A 20,351-nucleotide genomic window follows, 5' to 3' on the forward strand; every position below is an offset into this window, starting at 1 on the left:
CACTGGAATGGGCGCTGTTGGCGACTTAAAAAATTTAAAAATCGATTTCGTAAAGTCTATGCCGTTATATTTATATAATATACACATATTTTGCATTATTACCATATTATTTTTAAGAAAACATTATTACCATGCGCTTTTGGTATTTTCACTATTTATCAAAAGCTAAGCTTTTTTGCAGTCACATGCACAAATATCAAAAGTGTAACACTTGCTAACAAAACAAGTAGAAAATAGAATTTCAAAGAAAAAAAGAAAATATTATTCGTAAAACTAATTATTCATTACAACTTCGGTTTGGAAAAAATAATGATGATTTTAACAAATTTGGTACTGATTCAATTATTTGTTCATATATGTTTATTAACAAAATTCTTTCAAATTTTCTAATCAGTTTTATATTTCCATGAGTCCAATGCATTGTGTTACTTTTTTAAATTTAAATATATTCACATTTAAAATAATAATGCCTGTATGGAAAAGAAAAATTAAACAAAAAGTAAATTAAATCAACATATAATTCCAGATTTTATTGAAATATATAACAGTTCTTATTACTCTTACTTGTTTGAAAAGTTCTCAAATACTTAAGACATTGTAATTTAATGCATTTATGAAGATAATGAATTAAAATAATTATTCGCATTCTTATAAAAATAGATGTAATACATCAATACACAAGTTGGAACTTAGATCGTAAATCAGATATATAATTTATTTGAATAAATTTAGCAAGTTCTTAAAGATAAATAAACTTTCTCAAATTCCAATAAGATCTATTTATCCATATCATTTAAGTCTTGTTTGATTTCAATTCTCAATTGTTGCCAGTGAAATCTGCCTTCTAACTGTTTTGGTTTCAATCTCAACATACCAATTCGTTTTTATTGATGCTTTTTCAGCAATATAATATTTTAACACAAAGATTAAATAAAAAGTAGAAAGAATGTTAACTTCAGAGTCCAATTATTTCAAGTGTGGTTGCATTTGTGATGGCCTAATACAATACAATACAATAATTATAATTAGAAGAAATAAAGAATACTTATATAAACTTAACCTACAAAATGTATTTTCAAAAAATTACATTTTACATGTTATTTGTATAAAACAAACAGTGTACTCCCAAAGTGTAATTGTTTTATTAATGGGAAGTTTGTTTCAAATTTACCTTAGAAGACAATAACTTCCAAAATGAAACTTGAACTAGAGTAGTAATTAATATAGGAAATCTTATTTAATAAATTAATGGGTAACTAAAACCTTATTCGAAAACTTGGTGTCAATTAACACCTAACTAAATACTAAATCTTTACATCTTTGTAAAAATAGCAGAAATCACAAGTATACAGCACCGCTTTTAAATCATAGTGGCATACACGTCAGTAATAAAATGGGTGTCAACATCCTTTTCTTGTATTTCTATATTAATCTAAGGCCTTTGTAACAGTAATTGTATGTGAATTTATTGTTTAGCAGTTGCTGTGTTTTCTCTACGAATATGCTGTGGGTTATTATTGCCACCCCTGCTTCCACGACTGTTTATCATACCTGGTTGACCAGTCGTTCTTTGTCCGGGTCTTGAGGCATTTGCACTTCCTCTCGGGGCACCCCTGCCACGACCACGATATACATAACCTCCTTGATAGCCTTGGTTATCTCTGTTGTAATTGCTACTGCCACCATTTTGATTTTGATAGTAATTACTTTGTTGATCATTATTTCTATAATATGTGTTGCCAGAATTAGGCCTTCCCGAACTGCCATTTTGCTCTCTGTAATTGTTGCCAGATGCATTTCCTCCACGACCCCTGAAAGTATTGCCACCTCGGTTTCCTATTCTTGCTCCACGTCCTCTGAATCCACCTCTGTTGTATCCATCTCCTTGACCTGACCAGGTTTCCTGTGCAGCAGCATCATTTGACCAGTCCACATTACTACCATCTGGCGTGGAATCATGGCCTGAGGAATGCTGCTTTTGATTTTGTTGCCTTTGGTGCCATGCATTTGTTGTGATGTTTGCAACAGGTTCAGGTTCTGACTCACACCAATCAGTCTTTTCTGAAAATTTATGAAATACACACAGAATTCATAAGTATTCTGTTAAATGCTCCAATTAACATGCATTAATTTATTTCATTATAAAATTTCAATAAAAGCCATGGTTAAGAAATTTTATGAAGGAATTTCATTAATTGAATTCATTTGAAATAATGAAATACTATTTTTTTTATGGATTTTAGTTTCTTTACAAGAATATAAGAATTTGTTATCAGATATCCAAAAATTAAGCTGGTGACACTGCTACAAAATATTTAATTTAATATGAACTGTTTAGCTTTTTAGGCAACTTATTATTAATTGTGAATAAAAGTATTAAAAAGCTACATTACTTAATATTGAATACTTTACTGCAAATTTAGATATTTAATTATATCACCATCAGACATTATATAATATATGTATGCATATTATTTATATCAGAATATAATCATGAAAGTATAAATTGTAATTGTGCTTACCAGGAACATCCCCAGAAGGTATTTTTTCTTCTTCAGGTTTAGACTGCATTATAACCTTAGAAGAATTTGAGATAACTTGCGTTGCAGTTTGTGTTTGTGAAACAGGGAATGGTACACTCACAGGTTGACTTGTGAATTGCTGTGTCTGGACGACACTTGATGGTAAAGGCTGAGAAACAGACACAGGTTGTTGACTGATTGACTGTGATTGTTGAGGCATCGGTATTGGCATATTGGGATTTGTGAATCCTGGAATGTGCTGCTGGTTCATTTCTGGCACCTGTAAAAAGTCAAAATATGAAGATTTGCTTTGAGATTAATAATATTAAAGAATCTCAAGTTTTTTTTTTAACATTTTTATTGTACAATTTGTAGAAAAATGTGAGAAGAGATTGTTAACATTTTATATGAAAAAGAAAAAATGGTTCAATATTAGTAGAGACTGCCAGAAAGAATGTACTAAGAGTGATCTTACAAACATATTTGAATATTAATACTCAAATTACATCAAAATGTAGATTATTAATATTACAATACTAATTATTATTATGTGAATACAGCTCAAAAAGTAAATTGATTTCTTTCATTTATGTGCACTTAAAATATCAGTTTAATTACATGAAATAGATTAGAATACATGATAATTAATAATGCTCATTTAGAACAGCTAAAAAGTTCCAAATATCAAAATTTGATTATCTAACAACCGTAAGAAACAGATTTAGAGCTGACCAAAATTGAGCTTCAATTTCCCTTTTAGTCAATTACTAAATTGATACCCATTTCTTTATATTTCTCTATACATATGTAATTTAACAAAATAATTACTCACAGGCACTTGAGTAGGAGTTGGTACTGGGTGAGTTGGAAACATCGGAGTGGCAACATTTGGCATTGGTGGAACTCCTGGGAATGTCTGACTTGTGAATGTTTGGGTTGGTATAGGACCAGGCTGAGGCGCTGATACCGCTGAGTGTCCAGAAGGTGGTGGTGTGTTTCTGGGTGCACCTAAATATGAAACTTTTATTATTACATTTTTCAAATGTAATTATAGTTTTATTTATAATAAACCATTGAATCTAAGGTGTTGTAAATATAATAAAGTTAAATGTTTTTAGTTATTAAAATGAATATTTTTACCTGGTGTTATCAGTGGAGGTTGTCCAGAAACAGGTGCTGTTACTTCAGGAGAATCCAATTCAGATTCTTGAAGGAAATAAAACCCAGCATTCGATTGAATCATATCTGTGATTGGCCTCTGTTGCTGCTGCTGCTGCTGCTGTTGCATGTATTGTTGTTGTGCAAAGTAAGCATGTTCAACAGATTGTACCGTTGGTAGGTGAGGCAGCGCTGCATTAGGAACAGATAGAGGCTGTGCAGCAACTACTGGAACAATTCCTGGAGGTACTTGAGGAATCACCTAATGCATAACAAATTGATATGAAAATGCCAAGAATGGAAGTAGTTGCATTTTTCAAAAATTGTATGATTAGTATTTCCTTCACAAGTTATAAACTTGTGAAGTTTCAAGCATTCAAATAAAATCAATCACATTTGCATTAAAGATATAAATTACAGATAATAACCTGTGTTGGTAGTGTTTGCAAAGCAGGTGCCATTTGTTGATGTTGAGGTGGAGGGAATGCTGGTGTAGGAACAGCATTGGGAGCAGGTGCTTCAGCATTTACAGCAGGCCGTGACGAGATATTCACTTGATGTGGAAGGGAAGCAGTTTGCTGTGGAATAAGATTTTGATGAACATGCGACTCTTCGGCAGCTTCAACTGAGACGAGTTGATTTCCAAGATCAGAGTCAGCAATAAGTTGAGGAGATTCAGAAGTGTCGGTTTCAACAACATTATCAATATCCGTGTTGTCGGCTTCCTCAGGAACCTAAACAATAAAAAACTAAATGAACACAAAAATATATACAAACAATTATGAAAGAAACTAGTTAGAAACAGTAATTAACTGGCTAGATTATGTTTATATTCTAAATATAATTTGTCAAGTAGATACTAATTTTAAAGTTGAGCTATAGAACTTACTGCAGTGTCATTAACAACTTCAGTTTTGCTCTGAGCAAAATATTCACAACTTGCTATACTTTTCAACAAATCTCGAATACTTGTATATGTTCTGCCAAAAGCTTCTTTGGGTTTTCCTTCAATAATGGCCAACATATGTTCTGAGCTTCGTTGTAATAAAACATTGAAAGACTCTTCAGAATCTTCACGTTTAGGTGTAATTTCTTCATAACTAAAATCAAATGATTAATTGATATCAATTGAATTGATACTGTATGGTAATTAAGTGACAATGAATAATATACTACTCAAAGTTATTTTCATCTATATAAACACACAAGGTCAAAGTTATTTTCTATATACTTCATCTAATTATGAAAGAGTTAATTTATTTTAAATGCATAAAGTAGCATTAGATAATAATCTTAATTAAATATAGAAACTATTAAATATTTATTTTAATTTTAATCCTGAATTACATCAATTGCAATGAAATCCTCAGTGACTTACAGCTTGTCTAATAAGGTAAAATCTTCCTCCGATAATTGAATCGCGCCATTTTCACCAGCCAAAAATTGACTCCGTACTTCGTCTGCCCCAAGCTCCGACAAAATATCCTGGATAAGAAGAACCTCTCGGATATTTTGCAAATTTTGTTGTACCCGTTGCAAAGTTTCCTATCAAAAATTTACAAAACATTTTTATAACATTTATTACATAATATATAAACACAAACCATAGTATACACATTGAAACAATTATGCATATTAATTATTAAATATGTTTTTACTGCATTTCATACATGCATCAACAATTCAAGGTTTTACATAAACTGTATTCATATAAATATTTGAATATATATATTATACAGACCTTCCTGGCTAATTTTTTTGCTTCTTTTTCAGATGAAGTCGAAATTACATTGAAGCTCTTGATTAATTCTCGAGCAAATTCAATAGTATTAATGACTTCATCATACTTGGCCACTGCAACTTTCTGATCTGCATTGAGTTCTTTACCAGATTTCTGTAGATCTCGATAACCTTCTAATTTACCCTGCATAAATACATTTTAATAAGCACAAATCAAATAAGACATGGTGGGTTACAGATATTTAAGTGTTTAGAAATTCTCCAAGTATATATATTAAACGCAAATAGTATCAGAATAAAATATATTTCCGTCATCATTAAGCTCACAAAACAATTAAGATGATCCTACTGAGAAGAATGAAATGAAATGAATAAATTGATATACTAGTTACATATACAAAATGCAAAAAATAGTGCATTTAATTTGCTGGAAATTATACACTTGGTGTGTACAGTAGACCCTAGTTTATACAAGAAACAAAGGCAATAACCCAAAGCTGAAAAATTAAGCAGAGCGTATATTTGTTTGAGTAAATCCCATGGCATTTGTATGTTCTCGGATTACAACATTTTTATCCAGTATCGAAAACGCCCGCATATCAACGCACATGTACATATAAACATGGCGTCACATTGACAAAAGCCGAAATGTCATTTAGAGCCGGTGTAATCGCATATTTATGTTCACAATATAATATTAAACTATAAAATTGCGCAAGACCCGATGAAAAAAAAACATACAAAAGCTTCAGCCTCAACCCAGCACTGCACAGATCTAAACTTTTCTATGACTATTTTTTCTACTGTCAAGGAGAATGAAGCACTCACCTTTCGTTTTTCCAAATTCCTTATTTTGTGTTCTATAACTACTATAGCTTGTCTGATGGGTGTGTTATCAACAACCTCCGTGGAGGCCTGTTTTTCTAGCTTTGGATTAGCGGCAGAAGGCATCCTTCACGGGCAACAACTAGAGCTGGAATGGATATATAAAAACGCGCAAGATTCTAACCAACAAAGAAAACGAAATCTGTTCTGTACATTGATGCGAAACGCAAAAGCAAACGCGGGTTGTTATGTTGGCAGGATTGCCAAGAATCACCAACACTACTAATAAAATTGGAATGCGCGCTGAATTTAAGATGCCTTCATTATTAAATTTATATTAAAAATTGTAAATACAGTATAATTAATTAATATATTTAAACAAATGTTAAGACAGTTAAAATTGTAAGGACAATTATTCTGACTAATAAATAAAAGAAACATGGCGTCACAATATAGAATTTTTCGATTCGATACAATCGAATGATGAAACGAGTATTTTTAATATAAAAAACAATTTGATTGATACTAAACTGAAAATTAAAAATAGTGGTGTGTGGCATCGTGCTTTCAAATAGATTACCATAAATACTCTAGCTTTTATTATTCGTATTTTATAGACAAAATGTAAGAGTTTATAAATTAAATGAAAAGTTAAAATTATTCATTGAAAGTAAATATGTGAGCTTTAATATTTTAGCTAGAATAAAAATTATAATCCGAATCATTTTCGATATTCAAACAAAAAATATTTTTATGGAAATTAGAAAAAATGAAATTTTGAACTGAAAACATTTTTTTTTTGTTTTCGTCAAAATCTAATTGCATCTTCACAAGCTTAATGTTTTTTGAATCATTCAAATCGGATACACTGTTTTCTCAAACACTTAATTTCCATTTTCTGCACTCTTTGCTTCGTATCTTAGAAATGGTTGAACTGATATTTCCCAAAAACTAATCAGCACTAATCCGCATAAATAGGAATCAAATGCTTTTTGAATCATTCAAATCGGTTGAGCGGTGCTCACGAAAACATCGACAAAAAATTGTATCCACATATCCACATCCATTTTTTCTGAGGTATGCCAAAATGCTCAAAAACATTTGAAATGTGAAGAAGAAAGTGACATCTTGTATATTTAAATTTAAATTTTTGTTTGATGTACTTTTTATGTATTCGTGTGTGTATGTAAGTTTTCTGGGTTTAAATTACTTAAATGTTACATATTTAATATCGAAAAATTCAGAATTAATTTTGTCTATCAAAGTTAGTCTATGTAATCGTCTATCAAAGACAAATTTGTCGCTAATATTATATATATACATGTCATGTGATGAAAACTTCAAGAATAAATTATAAAAATATAGATTTTAATTTATAATAAAACATATACAAATTATATTTACATTACTTAGATTTAGATACATTAACAAGAATGGGTTATAGTCCAACTATCTTACTGCCAAGATTATTTAACTTTGCTGTTGCTTGTCTAGAAAATTTCTTGAATGCTTCGTATGGATACTGCAAATTTAATATTAATTAATTAACAATGCATCTAAACAAACAGTATTCACTATTAATATTTTTTAAATAAATTATATAATAAAATAAACATTGCAACATACAAAAATTAACTATTAGAAATTTTAAATTGAAAAAAAAGTAAATAAAACAATTTTCTTTGAAGGCTATTGTTCTTGAATACAAGTGAGATGTTTATCAACAAAAATAACATTTAATGATTATTTTTGAAATTATATGTCTTATATTGTTATGATCTGAATTTTCCAACAAATTGTAATGATTTATTGCGAGATTAGATTTTAAATTTTAAATATTAATAATATATAGGTATATAATAATTATAAAAAAATACAAACTCTTCTAAGGATTATATACTTACATCTACAACTTTATTAATTAAGTTTGAAAGCCCTTCAAAGCCACTCACTACAGCTCTGCCAACAGTACTGAATTTATCACCTGAGTTGCCATATTTTTCATCTTCTGATATTGTGTCTACGATAGGCTGTGGCTAAAATTGATTTATTATTGTTTAACAAATGCTAATTATTAATATAAATTACTGATTTTAAAATATTAACCTGCCAGTTTCCAGTTAGTAGAGCTTGCAGTTGCTCCATAAAAGTCAATTTAGTACTAAAAGGCCCTTCTGTTTCTAATACTGCATACTCAATTTTTCTAGGTGCGGTATCAAATAACGACTAAAATTGAAATATAAAACCAAGAATAATATTATTAATTGATTATAATATTATAATAAAAAAAATATTTGCGCACTTATCATAAGATCATGTGTTATTTGTGTTCTATATCTTTTACTAGCTTAGCTAAAAAAATATAACAATATTAGGGGGCGTCCATTAATCACGTGATGTTTTTTGGGAGACGGGGGGTTTGAAAAAAATCACGAAATATTATATGGGGGAGGGAAGAGTACAGTAAGATATCACGCATATTTATTTTTTAACTGTTTTTTTTTTTTTAATCAAACATTTTCAAAAAAAATACAAAAATTTTACCTATTTATCAGGTGACTAAAAATGCACGTGATGGGGGATGGGGGGTAATTTTGAATATCACCATGTATCACCAAGGGGGAAAAGGAGACCAAAAATGCTTAAAAACTCGATCACGTGATTAATGGACCCCCTTATATAGTAATTTGTACAGTTTTCTTCAAAATCAAAATATTTAAAATTCTTGAAAATATTATGCAATAAAGGTAATTGTTAAAAATACATTTTTGTATAGTATTGTATTTTTGCGCTGAAGTTGCAAGTGATTCCCGCATTTTTATAATCTTCTTTTGAAAATTTATAGTGCAGTATATTTATAATTCTACCTATTTCTCCTATTTTTATGACAAGTTTTCTATATTGAAAAAATTGTAACATTTTTATGATCTATATTATAAATCTATATTTAATCAAAAAGATTTTATATAAAATTAAAATTGCAAATAGAACTTATGAGACCAATAAACTGTTTTGATAATACTTCTTACCAATGTGGCTTTATAGAATGTAACCCAATGGTTGGACTAATGATGTATTTGATATATTTTTCCTTGATATATTTTCATAATTAGAATTTTTACGTTGATGATATGTTTTTAATTTGATGCACCACCGGAAAGGGCTATTTTCACTTGTCAACATATTTTAAATCAACATAAAATCAATATCACTACTGAGTTGCAACATCAAAGCTCTAACCACGAATAGTAAAGAACATAAATAATTTTAAACATTACTTTTGTTATAGAAATCGAGGCTGATGGCGCAATGATATTTTCAGACTGCACACTTTGCCCGCCGACCAGATCTACTTTGAGTGGCCCGGACACCGAAGCGGAAAAACTTGCGGAAACAGTTGTAGTTTCCGTAGGAGCTCCCAAAATGCACGAAGTGGCGGTTAAGAATATGAAAATAACGCCAATCATCTATAAACGATAGTGAAAAATGAAATATTAATCATTTAAAAATTAACTTAGGCTACAATAAAAAAAGATAATAAATTATGAAAATTTCAAATTTTTAATTCATTTAAGAGCAAATTAAAGTAAATAAGGATGGCTTGTCCACAGTAGACTGTTAGAAACACTTCCAGTTATTTATATTATACCAAAGAATCAAAGAAAATTGAATAAAAACAAATTTTATAAATTATCAAAATTACAATTATTGAAATAATTATCTTTCTTCGATTTAAATCTTCTTGTAAATTGAACGAGATCATACCTTGCTATTTTCAAACGATCATATTTGTATTAGAAATGACTAGATTTCCTTGGACTACTTTCAATTAAAAATTCAAACAAAAACTAATACTTGATATTACTCAGACTTTGCGAAACTTTGTTAGATTTAGACATTTTCCATAACCGCAAATTATGAAAATATGGTTGTTGAATTTGTTTGAATTATGAAATATAATTTGTTTGCTTATGGGTATAAATTATTGACATGATTTTTGTAAATTAACTAAAAGCTGTATGGTAATAAAAAAAAACCTTCAGTATCTCTACCATATGAATACATCATTTTGTTCTATTATTGTCTAGGATTTCTACCAATCTGTGCAATGTTACCGGAACTGATCAAATAATCAATTGTTATAAACATTTGATTTTGATGGCAACTTTTCTGTACATGTAAAAAGTTTGAAAATGATGTTCCGTTTTTGATAATTTTTAATAGAATGAACGGAACACATTATTATAGAACGCAGTTTAACTGATATAAGAAAAATAGTAAAAAATATTAGAAAAATTTTACTTTATGAAGTCACTTATTAGATTGTTTGATTTGGTTTTGGACACAAATGTGTCCTGAAAATTATGTTATAAATAAACATATAATTGAAAATTATCTAGGAAGCCAATTAAAAAAAAAAAAAATAAAAAAAAAATCTGATCAATTAAAATAGTTCTTGTAGTCGAACATCGTTGATGAATTAGTTTAATGATATTTTGATAAATACTATTATATTTAATTATTTAAAATTACTGCAATTTGAAAGTTTAAGTTTTGCAAATATTCATTATAAATATAACAATATATATATTGTTGTATAGTTGGGACTATAGTCACCAGAAAAAACAAGTAGTCAACATATATATTTAAAAATCACAAAAAATATAAACTCTCACTTATAAAAAATTCTTTAAAAGTTTCAATAAAAATTAAATAACTTACATTTAATTATTCTTATCAATCACGTCCTTTATCGTTGACTGCTTCTCACTACGTCTTATGCAATTCTAAATAAATATTAGCACATGTAACGCACAAACTAAAAGAGAAAATGAAAAAAATATATATAAGAAATTTATTTCATTGCTTATATTAAAATATCAAATTTAAATAGTTGAAAAATCTTGTATTATTGCAAGTACAATGAAAATGACACTGACTGTAACGGTGCTGCAATGGAAACCACACCGATGTATTGAAGAAGATGAAAGTGTGGAACCGCACGTTGCGGAATGAAAGTGGAAATAAGTATTGAAGTCGGTAATAAATTTATTCTACTCAAAATTTAAATAAAAAGTGAAAGATAATTTTTTTTATTAATTTTTCTTCCAAAGCATTGTTTAATAATTTTTGAAGTAAAACTTCTTTAGGCGCGACTAGGGTGTAAATCCGTACAAATGCAACGAAAGTGCGTTACGGCAGATAAGATAAAATAAGACTCGAGTGCCAATGATTCATTCATTTATTCGCTCTCGATGATATCATTTCTATACGGGTCGATTGTGATTAGTCGTCGCATATGTGAATAGAGATCTGTCGTTGTATGTGGCGTCAACGTTGCATGCGTACCGACATCAACGAGAAAATCGGCATAGATAAATAAATATTTTAGAGTTACATCATAGTACAAATCTTGATTCAATGAAAAATGTCTGAATCAAAATAATATTTTACCCTATCCGCCGTAAATAATAATGAAAATAATAAAACAAATGCAGCATTTGCGCCGTGTATGAAACATAAGTTTATTGTAATAATTTCTATAAATTAAGTAGTTTCTATAAATCCTTGAAGTAATTGAAATGGAAAATATTTTTTAGGCAAAGCAGATATTACAGCTGTTCAAAGAATGAGATTATATAGCCAACGAAAAAGTAAAAAAATTACTATCAGTCAATGAATGTATGTTAATTTTAATTACATGAAGTTCTTCAAACACAATTATTACATGATTGTCTTATTATAATATCAATATATTCACGGCTTATAAAATAATAGAATATTATAAAAAATAAGAATGTATGAATGTAAAAATTAATATAGGAATAATTGATTAATCGAACGAATTATATAAATTTGTATGAGATATATAAAATATATATTATACTTGAGAAACCTTAAATTTATTAAGGATTTTTAAAAAACAAAATAAAATGTTTACAAAAATAACATTTTTCACAGACATAATAAAAACACAAAGAATAAGATTAGTAAAATAAATTCAGAAATTTGTGTTTAATGCAATTTTTTAACAAATACCCAAAGGTACAAGAAGCTAGAAGTATATTATCAATTTATGTGTACTTGTTTCAATACTAATTTTAGTTCATAAGACTTCTCTCTAGAAAATTTTTATAAATAAAGAATGAAATGAAAGTTACAAAAAATAAAATGATATATATATATATATATATATATATATATATATATATATATATTATTAGTTAATCAGACTTAAACTTTGAATAAATAATAAACCTCCAATTTTATGAATCAGAGCTTTATTTATCCAAAGTTTAAGTTCATAGTGTAGTGCATTACCATATCCTGATACCATGGATTATTAAAATTTTCCAATTTAACACTAAGATCAACTAATTTTTCCACTGAATGAAGGCTAGGATTATAGCCGAAACGTATGGATTTAAAATAAATTTTTGAAAGAAATTCATGTTTTTTATTGATGTTATGCCTCAAATTCAGAATCATACATATATATATATATATATATATATATATATATATATATATCGCGTTGATTACAATGAAAAGCTTCTATTTAAGTCAATACCTCGTGCCTTCATTAGCAACAGAGCACGTACTATTTCAATACCCGATTAGATATATATATATATATATATATATATATATATATATATATATATATATAGTTTTAGTATTTTTGAACAGCTTTCTGGAAGTTTTTCCATATTCACGCAAGGACACACTCCTATGGTCAAAGTATTATCAATTATGATATTTAGGGGTTGTTTATTTTAATTTTAAGAAAGTATTCAATTTTTGTTTAATTCCAAATACTTCAAAATTATTGACGAAAGGAATATAATATATATGAATAAAAAAATTTTCTTTTCTGTAAAAAAAAGAAACTTAGAAATTGGTTATATAAATTAATTTCGTCATACTGACAAATTCTATATATATATATATATATATATATATATATATTCGTAATGTACTAAAAAGTGTATAGGGTATCATTAATAGCTCTTGTGTACCCGAAAAGCTTTTTTTTGCTTTGTGCGAGTGACCAAATCAACAAACCTATAAAATAATTAATATATATTGTATATACGAGTTGATAAAACAAAAAACTTGTTAACAAGCATTTATCTAGGTATAAAAAAGGAAATTTAGATATATTTTTCAAAATAAATTTAATAGATCCATACGTTTCGAGTTCCACGCTTGTCTCTTCCTCAGTGGAAACAAAACTACAAAGAATAGCAAAAGAAAACTAAGTAAAATTTACCTATGTTATTTTTTTTTTATACTCAAGAGTGCCAGCGCGTTTTCTATGATTATCTTATTACACCAACAGCACCTCAATACATACTCATTTATTCTGTATTTTGTATGTATTCCATGTCTGTATCCAAAAAGGTTATATATTATAGAACATATATTATGAATTAATTTTGATGTTACGCTTGTTTTGTCATCTGGAAAAAGTTATTTCATTCAGAATTTTTTAAGATATTACACAATTGGGAATAACGGAACGTGCATGCTAGTCTCGATACGTCACGTATCCAAGAGAAGAGCTTATACTTGAAATCGAATTATTGTAAATTACAAGTAATTAGACGTGCAGAAATATTTCGTAACTGAATATTTAGGTCAGAGAACAAGTGGTTTGATAAATATAGTGTAAAGCGTGAGTCTAATTCATTCAGTCGAGTTTTTTATTTACTCATAAAAGCATATTTTTATGGTGCAATATGGCATCTGCGCTTTATGTTGTTTTGTTTACTTATTTGGTTCATTTAATTAATAGTATAACTTATTATTGCAGCGAGCATAAATATAACATAAAATATTAAAATTTTGTAAATATAGTTTCGTTTGGCAATCCGGATATATGAAGAAAGGTTAATACCCCATGATTGGATAAGAAATTTTTTTATATTAATATTGAGATACAAAAGTGCCTGAAGAAATCGGTGGTTACCAATATCACTATTTATAAGGTGATACGTCCGGGTTGGCAGGGACAGCCCTGGATTTCTACCTTGTGTCCCGGGTTTTTCTAAAAGCAATATTTGTCTCGGATTTAGATCTTTTATCCTAGAAAATTGAATAGAATTTTATACAGCTCAAAAGTAAGAAAAATATGGATAAAAGAGTATTACATATAATTTAATAATAAAGTTCTTACTAAAAGTTTGCAATTGCGATTAAAAAAAAGATCCACATTTATTTTTTAGTGTATCACTAAATAGCATTTGTTATTAAAGCCAAAAACCCTACCACCCCGCGTGCCAAATTAGCATAAATAAAAATTGACTTAAAAAATATGGTCACCTTACTATTAGCATTAACTCTTATTATACGATCAGGTGGATAAAAGGGCGCGAGATTCAAATGTTTGTAGTTAATAATTTTATTTAATACTTAATTTTAACTAATATTATGCAAATATAAAGCTCGTATGTGTCAAAAATTAAAAAAAAATTAAATTACAAAAATATATAGAGGAAATACAGTCATTTAAAGAACAAATAGAATAAATAAATAATATTAAAATATCTAGAGATTAAATACATCATTTTTACATTTATCGACAAGGTTATACCGCAATACTCTCTTATTATTACATTTATTTAATAAACAAAAACATCATATCTAATATAGTTATTTACTAATTTTAGCAAGCCCTAAAACCCTTTAGTTAAAGTTATCCACATCGATTTCAAACGGGAAGAGCTGTAGACTAGTGTGGACCTTTTAAAAAGTGTTTGTTACAAAACAGCTACGCCACAACTTTGTCAATCTCAATAAAAATAAATTAAATATTTCATTTCCTTTAATCTATTTCAGAAATCGATAAAATAAGTTCGATTAGGTGCGAATGAATTTCTATTACCACGAACAAATCAATTAAATGTTTGGCACGTACAAATAATACTTTCTTCGAGCAGACGAACGGGCAATACGAAATCGAAGAATCTGCAAAACACTTTCACTTTGTTATATATATAATTAGAGAAATTCAAAAAGGACTTGAGTATTCTCAATTAAATTAATAGATTTTGTAGATAAATGTTTTGAAGCGTATTATTTCAAAATTGATTTAAAAATACTCAAACTGTGATTGCAAAGTCCATATTAATTTGTACTCTTTAAACTCAATTTGATGTAATAAAAATAAGATGTTTTTCCTAATTTGTTTCGCATTTATGGAAAGATTGTAATTGAATTGACATTGATTACACTCTGTTGATAAAACTTTAATATATTTTTTGGTATAATTACTTAAAAGTTTTCTAGCCATACTTGCATTTGCATCATCTATATATTAATAAAATATTATTGATAAAAATAATTAATTAACTTGCTATAACTGCCAATAGAATAAGCAAACAAAAATAAATAATATAGCAGAAATAGATAAGGATTTTGAATAGCAAAAAATTAAGAAGAAAAACAAATAGTATTATAGAAAATTAAAAGTAATTTGGGCTAACTTACCTTAAATAATCGACTACATTTGGTCATGCTATGTTTCTAAATACAAAGAAAAATATGTTTTCTCTGACTTCTGTAAATAGAAACTTAATAACAGTTAGCTAAATAAATGTAAATGTTAAAATCTAAATCAAAACTAATCAAAAAGCTTCATCAAACACTGATAGCAGTTACAAAATCAAAATCATATTGCTCTGTTTATTTCTTTGTGAAATATTTTCCAAACTGTAAAAAACATGAATATTGATTATTGTTCGACTTAGGAATAAAGTCTAATCCGAATATATCTAAAGTAAACGAAAGTTTAATGTTTAATACAAACACATAATAATATGTTTGATACCATCAACGGAGCGTTAAATACTATGCAAATACCTTGATGTTATTGTAGGTATATAATAAATAAAACAAACAGAGAAAAGCTTTGATTAGAAATCATATTAATGAATCATTCAACTCCTGAATGACTAATCAAATTAGGTTTTATATTTTACGCAAACAATGTGATTATGTATCCGACAATTCAGAATATTAACATAGAGCTATATTCATAATATAACAATATGTAACAATAACAATATATGTATTATTTTATGTTCTTTAATTTTATATTCAATAAATCTTACAATTTTGATCTATATTCCAAAATCTCTTGATTACTAAATGATTCATATATCATAACAAAAACATTAACAACTTTTGAAATATTAACGGATGGTTTCGGAAAATGTACTTATGCTATACTATTTAAGCCTCTGTATAATAATTTAGTTCAAAAATAAATTTATAAGAGACTTTTGAAAGTCAATATTTAAAATCGAAGTACATACTTAATTCCGACTTATAAATAATATAATAAATTATACAAAACAAATTGTAAGTAAAAAGTTATTGAGTAAATTTGAACGGACGGAATTCATTACATAAAGCATAGAAGAACATAGAGAGCTAGTTCTATTGTCAATTAAATTATATATAACTAAAATTAATTAAAATGATAAAATAAATATATATTTAACCATAAACTTGCTTGCTGAATTGTACGCTTCCAGAGGCACCAGCACCAGCAGCGGCTCTATTATTCAGAAATTGATTTACTGCGCCCAATGTGGAGATAGGAATCTATAATATCAAGAAATAAATAAATATTAAACAGTACCAGACAGTAACAGGTTGAATATAATATTTCCCTATAAATTCTTATCAATCTAACTTACGTTGAAAATGTCATCAAAAAAACCCTTAGAACCACCGACTGTGAAACCTCCTTGAGCAGCAAATGATCCTTGAGCAGGTACTGAGACCTGTTTTACGACATGGGTCTGGACAGGTTGCACTTCTTTAATTACTTGAACAGGTTGAACTTCGACCTGCTTTACGACCTGTGCAGGTTGTACTTGAACCTGTTTTACAAACTCTGTCCTAACTACCGGAGGAGGAACAGGAATGGATACCTGTTTCACTACTTGGGCCTGTACTGGTGCTGGAACAACCTGAGAGAACATAAAATATACATTAGTATATTCAAATTAGAGAAAATTATTAATAGGACTGAGTTAATGTCAAACTAGTGGTACAGACTAGTGGTTGTATTGAGAGTCCATAACCGCTGGACCTGCCTTCCCAAAAATTTAATCAGTTCTTCATCTTGTCAATACAAGTAAAACGTTTTTGAATTATTAAAATCGGATGCTACGTTCTCTTAAAAACTCAGTTACCGTTTTTGGCACTTATTGCCCCGTATCTTCGGAACGGCTAGACTTGCCTTTGACAAAAACTAATCAGCATGTCTTCTTATCAATACAAATTGAATGTTTATTGAATTATTCAAATCGGTTGATCGGTGTTCCCGAAATCGTCGAAGAAAATTTGTATCCGCACACACACACACACATATATAAATACACACACATACATCCATTTTTTATAAGGTAGGCCAAAATGTTCAAAAACGTTTGAAACGTAAAGATATATGAAAATTTTCGTTTTCGATTTTTTTGCGATTACTATAACTTATATATTATATATACCTACGGGAAGTTAACAAGTAACATATATCCCGTATAAGCGAAATATAAGGCAAGAATATAAATTTGAAATTTAGAATATTCAATAAATTCCATTTTTTTTAAATTTATGATACATTTAAGTAAATTTGATCTTTACCTCAACATTTGATGCATATTGAACTGCTGGATAGAATCCATAATGTTTGTAGAAATGTCTTGGGCGGAAACGTTTCCTCAAGTAAACTGTATTATAATATTGCGGCACCTATCAAAAACAAAAACATATTAGATTTTTATAACATTATGCAATTTAGCAGAATGAATAAGTTGAAACGTAGTAGCATTTCTTTTTAAGGAATAAAATATATTAGATATATTTGAAATTTTCTTACATATTTTTGAAGTAAAACTTCTTTAGGCGCGACTAGGATGTAAATCTCTACAAATGCATCGGAAAATGCGTTACACCCGAACTGTACGTCATTCGCTCTCGATGAAATCATTTCAATACGGGTCGATTGTGATTAGTCGTCGTGTATTCGAATAAAAATCTGTCGTTGTATGCGTACCGGAATCAACGTTGTATGCGTACCGATATCAACAAAGAAATCGGCATAGATAATTAAACATTTAAAGTTACATCGTAGTACAAATCTTGATTTACTGAAAAATGTCTGAATCAGAAGAATATTTTACCGAGTTCCTTGAAAATAATAAAACAAATTAAACATTTGTGCAATGTACTAAACGTAAGTTTATTGATTAGAAATTATTTCTATATTATACGTAGTTTCTATAAATCTTTGAAGTTATTGAAATGAAAAATATTTTTTAGGCAAGACAGATATTACAGCTGTTCAAAGAATGAGATTACATCGCCAGCGTAATAGTGAAAAGAAATACGAGCAGTCATTGAATGTATGTTAATTTTAATTACATGAAGTTCTTTAAGCACAATTATATGATGAGTGAAGTTGCGAAAATAATATTTGTTTAGGTTTTGTTTAACATAATCCACTGCGTGAAAGAATATTGTAAAATTTATTAATCAGCAATTATTTCATTTCTCTAATAAAGGTTTATTTCTAAATGCTAATTGCAATAGCAAACCGATCATGTCATATTTGAAGTATGACTTTAATTACATTATGGTTTTCAAATATAATAAATATTTTTAATGCTATTATAGATATATAATTTATAATTTATCATTATATAAATGTGCATAATAGTTGACACTAATAAATGTGTATATCATATGGTAACACATATTACTAATAAAAATTATTCAAAATTGTTATATGATGTATTTATTTTTACTTAAATGCCATCTTGTACAGTAGCAAATAAGTTTTACTTCAATCGCGTGTGAACCTTAAGCGCACTCTTTTTTTAGTATGTTTCATTAAAATGACTTTTTAATAAACCTTGAAACAACCTTCACATAAATTCTATTATGCTATTATATAATTATACTTTTGAAACTTACTTCTTGGGCAACTTCTTGCACAACTTCCTTCTTTGGGGCTTCTGTCATTTGCTCCACTTCTGCGACCTTAACCCTGGTTGCAACGACGGGAGCGGCCTGGACAGTTTTGGTGACGTACGCAACAGGTTGGACAGTTTTTGTGAATGTAAATCCAGCATGAGCAGCTGGTACGGTTTCGACAACGGACACTTGCTTAGCTGGAACAACTTTTTCTACAGGAGCTGTAGTTTCTACAGTGTTCACTATTTCTACATTCTTGTTTTATGGCATTTGTTACTACTGGTGTAGGCTGTTCGACCTGCAAATTAGTAGGAATGATTAAAAGATGGATTACATTGAATATGGCATACTGGGTTTAGATTTGTTATATGTTAAGCTTAATTTCTAAAATTTAAAATAATAAGGATTATAACATATAACATATAAAAAATCTGGCAGAATTTCTGAAAATTAAATTCCACAAAAAACATTACATTTTGCTATAGGGTTCGTTATAACTAAACTTAACTCGTTACAAAATACATAGCAGTTTTTATCCGTCTAATGTTCACTAATTATTATTGTTTACTAATTTATTATAATGTTATAAATTTATTTTATTTATTATTAAGCATTAGTAAAAGCAATAGCAGTTGCTTTCCAAACTAGTTGGTATTGGTATTTTGCCTTGAGCAAGTTACATGAACTTCCCGATATGGGTAATTAATCGACTTAATCAATAAAAAATAAATTAATTTATGAGTGATTGAAAGTATTCCGATTGGATTCATTACACATAATTGAAAACGAACGAACATGTTAACTCGGAGTATTTTCTAAAAGTAAATTTCAAAAAATCAACAATTTTTATAATTGAACCAATTTCCGTAGGACTTCAATGGTTTAGTATGCTCATTAAGACCAACTACTTTATCGTTATACCAAGTAAATCATCAATTTTTAATTTTAACAGACGTCAAAAAAACTACAAATTTTCTCAAACTTTGATTATTTTTAAAATTAAACTACTTGTCGTAAGACCGTAATGTTTCACTAAGTTCTATAGGACCATGATATATATCGCCAAAAAAAGTTCCATAAAAATCGGCTTAAATTTTTTTTTCAACAGTTTTATATAAA

The 20,351-nt window shown here is 28.3% G+C and overlaps 3 protein-coding genes across 3 annotated transcripts in view; all 3 read right to left on the reverse strand.

The window, feature by feature from the left end:
* Positions 1–1,163: 1,163 nt before the first annotated feature.
* LOC113377428 (caprin homolog) lies at positions 1,164–6,445 on the reverse strand. The gene is made up of 9 exons (XM_026617748.1): positions 6,249–6,445; positions 5,422–5,604; positions 5,059–5,225; positions 4,570–4,780; positions 4,109–4,414; positions 3,663–3,942; positions 3,355–3,530; positions 2,523–2,802; positions 1,164–2,061 (listed from the first exon to the last, which is right to left on the reverse strand). The coding sequence occupies exons 1-9, from the start codon at positions 6,369–6,371 to the stop codon at positions 1,466–1,468; spliced, it is 2,322 nt and encodes a 773-aa protein (XP_026473533.1). The 5' UTR covers positions 6,372–6,445; the 3' UTR covers positions 1,164–1,465.
* Positions 6,446–7,683: 1,238 nt separating this feature from the next.
* On the reverse strand, positions 7,684–15,764 carry LOC113383806. The gene is made up of 5 exons (XM_026622057.1): positions 15,738–15,764; positions 9,524–9,712; positions 8,352–8,471; positions 8,150–8,281; positions 7,684–7,767 (listed from the first exon to the last, which is right to left on the reverse strand). The coding sequence occupies exons 1-5, from the start codon at positions 15,762–15,764 to the stop codon at positions 7,684–7,686; spliced, it is 552 nt and encodes a 183-aa protein (XP_026477842.1).
* Positions 15,765–16,647: 883 nt separating this feature from the next.
* The window catches only part of LOC113383815, a 9,117-nt gene continuing 5,413 nt past the window's right edge, over positions 16,648–20,351 (reverse strand). The window contains exons 4-6 of the mRNA XM_026622066.1: positions 17,901–18,008; positions 16,952–17,227; positions 16,648–16,856 (exon numbers count right to left, since the gene is read on the reverse strand). Of these exons, the coding sequence (XP_026477851.1) occupies positions 16,749–16,856; positions 16,952–17,227; positions 17,901–18,008 (492 nt within the window). The 3' untranslated portion in view covers positions 16,648–16,748. The remainder of the gene's footprint in view (positions 16,857–16,951; positions 17,228–17,900; positions 18,009–20,351) is intronic.

The sequence above is a fragment of the Ctenocephalides felis genome, unplaced genomic scaffold (genome assembly GCF_003426905.1).
Source record: "Ctenocephalides felis isolate EL2017-DRISC unplaced genomic scaffold, ASM342690v1 CF-g0.4_SCAFFOLD_00845, whole genome shotgun sequence".
Lineage (NCBI taxonomy): Eukaryota > Metazoa > Arthropoda > Insecta > Siphonaptera > Pulicidae > Ctenocephalides > Ctenocephalides felis.